The following is a 2,374-nucleotide window of genomic DNA, read 5'->3' as shown; positions in this document are numbered from 1 at the left end:
GCCCGCCAACGAGACCCGCACCGTGGTGAGCCCCTCCGGAGCCCCGACCCCCGCCCGGAGCCGCCCGGACCCCAGAGCTGTCTCCAGTCCGGCTCCGGTTCCGTGTGCGGTTGGATCCCATATCCCACAGGGGTTAATTACATCCCAGAGGGGACAATTACACCCAGAAGGGACAATTACAGCCCCAAGATCGCCCCGACCTCCGCCCGGATCCCTGCCCCGATCCCCGCCCGGCCCCCCTCTTGGATCTGTGCCCCGACCCCTGCCCGGTCCCGCTCCCGATCCCCTCCTGCTCCCAGAGCTGTCCCCAGTCCGGCTCCGGTTCCGTGTGGGGCTGGATCCCACATCCCACAAGGGTTAATTACACCCCAAAGAGGATAATTACACCCAGAGGGGATAATTGCAGCCCCGGGATCCCTCCCAGCCCTGCCCGCTCCATCCCCGGGTGCTTCGCTGACACGCGGGGACAACGCCGCTGTCCCCCGGTGGCAGTGCCAAGGGGGGGTCCTCTGTTCAGTGTCACCTTGTGGGACACCTCCCTCGGCTCTCCCAGCCTAATTACCCGCCCTCAATTAGCTCCGGGTTATTTGTGGCGGCCGCGGGAGTTCCCCGCGCTCTCAGAGGGGGATGGGAGGGGTTTTTGGAGGACGGTGACATGTCCCGTCCTCCAAAACAGCTCAGGGGACAAAGCGGCTGTTGTCTCTCTGCTCCAGCTCATCCTTCAGCGATGGAGAGCAACCATGAAAAAAAATCCCAGTGTGGAAGGGTTTAAAAATACCCCAAAACCACCAGTGACGTTTTGGAGATGCTGGGGAACCACAGGGAGGGTGTGATGGTGCTTGTGGAGGGAAAAGCAGCAATTTCCTGGGAAATTTTTGGGATCTGCCGCTGGATTGGGGCCACGGACAAGGTCACAGGTGCATCTCACCCTGTGCAAGGCCTGGAGGGGTTTTTCCCCTCTCTCCTCCCAAAATACCCCAAGTTTGGGGGTATTTAATTATTTATTTTATTATTTGTAAAACAATTTCCCCACATTTCTCCAAAAAATATATTTTTCACAAACAATTAAAAAAACCCCAAACAATTAAACCTACTTTCTAAGAAAACCTTTACAAAAATTCTCTCCCAAATTTACCCTAAACCAAAACAAATACATTATCCTGGATTTATCCCCGATTTATCCCGGATTTTCCCTGGGTTTTTCCTGGGTCTTTCCCGTTTTTTTGGGGGGCGTTATCCTGGATTTATCCTGGATTTTTCCTGGATTTATCCCATATTTTTTTCTGGATTTATCCCAGATTTTTTTCTGGATTTATTCAGAATTTTCCCTGGATTTATCCCAGGATTTTTCCTGGATTTATCCCTTATTTTTTTCTGGATTTATCCCAGATTTTTTTCTGGATTTATTCAGAATTTTCCCTGGATTTATCCCAGGATTTTTCCTGGATTTATCCCTACTTTTCCACACTGGATTTATCCTGAATTTATCCCAGATTTATCCATGATATCCTGGATTTATCCTGGGCTTTTCCCGGATTTATCCCAAATTTTTCCCTGATTTTCCCTGGATTTATCCCTGCTTTGTGTCGGGCGCCCTCCCACCCCACTGGGCACCCCGTGCCACCGTGTCCCCGTGTCCCCAGGACTCGCAGCGGCCCGGGGCGCACCTGACGGTGAAGAAGATCTTCGTGGGCGGCATCAAGGAGGACACGGAGGAGCATCACCTGCGCGATTACTTCGGGCAGTACGGCAAGATCGAGGTCATCGAGATCATGACCGACCGCGGCAGCGGCAAGAAGCGCGGCTTCGCCTTCGTCACCTTCGACGACCACGACTCCGTGGACAAAATCGTCAGTGAGTGACACCGGGGACACCTGGGGGGCGTGGCAGCCCGGCTGGGGACAGCGTGGGGACACAGCCTGGTGGGGGACAGCCTGGGGACACTGGGGAGAGGGGACAGCCTGGGGACACTGGGGAGAGGGGACAGCCTGGGGACACTGGGGAGAGGGGACAGCCTGGGGACACTGGGGAGAGGGGACAGCCTGGGGACACTGGGGAGAGGGGACAGCCTGGGGACACTGGGGAGAGGGGACAGCCTGGGGACACTGGGGAGAGGGGACAGCCTGGGGACACTGGGGAGAGGGGACAGCCTGGGGACACTGGGGAGAGGGGACAGCCTGGGGACACTGGGGAGAGGGGACAGCCTGGGGACACTGGGGAGAGGGGACAGCCTGGGGACACTGGGGCAGGTGCCAGCCTGGCTGGGACAATCTGGAGACACTGGGGTGGGTGACAGCTGGGTGGGGACTGGGTGGGGACAGCCCAGTGACACTGCCTGGGGACAGCCTGGGGACACTGGGGCGGGTGCCAGCCC

At 57.1% G+C, this 2,374-nt stretch overlaps 1 protein-coding gene across 1 annotated transcript; it reads left to right on the top strand.

The window, feature by feature from the left end:
* Positions 1-1,619: 1,619 nt before the first annotated feature.
* Positions 1,620-1,862, top strand: LOC115948925 (heterogeneous nuclear ribonucleoprotein A1-like; the record flags this gene model as incomplete). The annotated part of the gene is made up of 1 exon (XM_031064747.1): positions 1,620-1,862. A coding segment is annotated over one exon (243 nt), but the record flags the coding sequence as incomplete, so codon positions are not given.
* Between the last annotated feature and the right edge of the window lie 512 nt (positions 1,863-2,374).

The sequence above is a fragment of the Geospiza fortis genome, unplaced genomic scaffold (assembly GCF_000277835.1).
Source record: "Geospiza fortis unplaced genomic scaffold, GeoFor_1.0 scaffold992, whole genome shotgun sequence".
Lineage (NCBI taxonomy): Eukaryota > Metazoa > Chordata > Aves > Passeriformes > Thraupidae > Geospiza > Geospiza fortis.
Note: the sequence above shows the minus strand (reverse complement) of the source record. Positions and strands in the feature narration are given on the sequence as shown.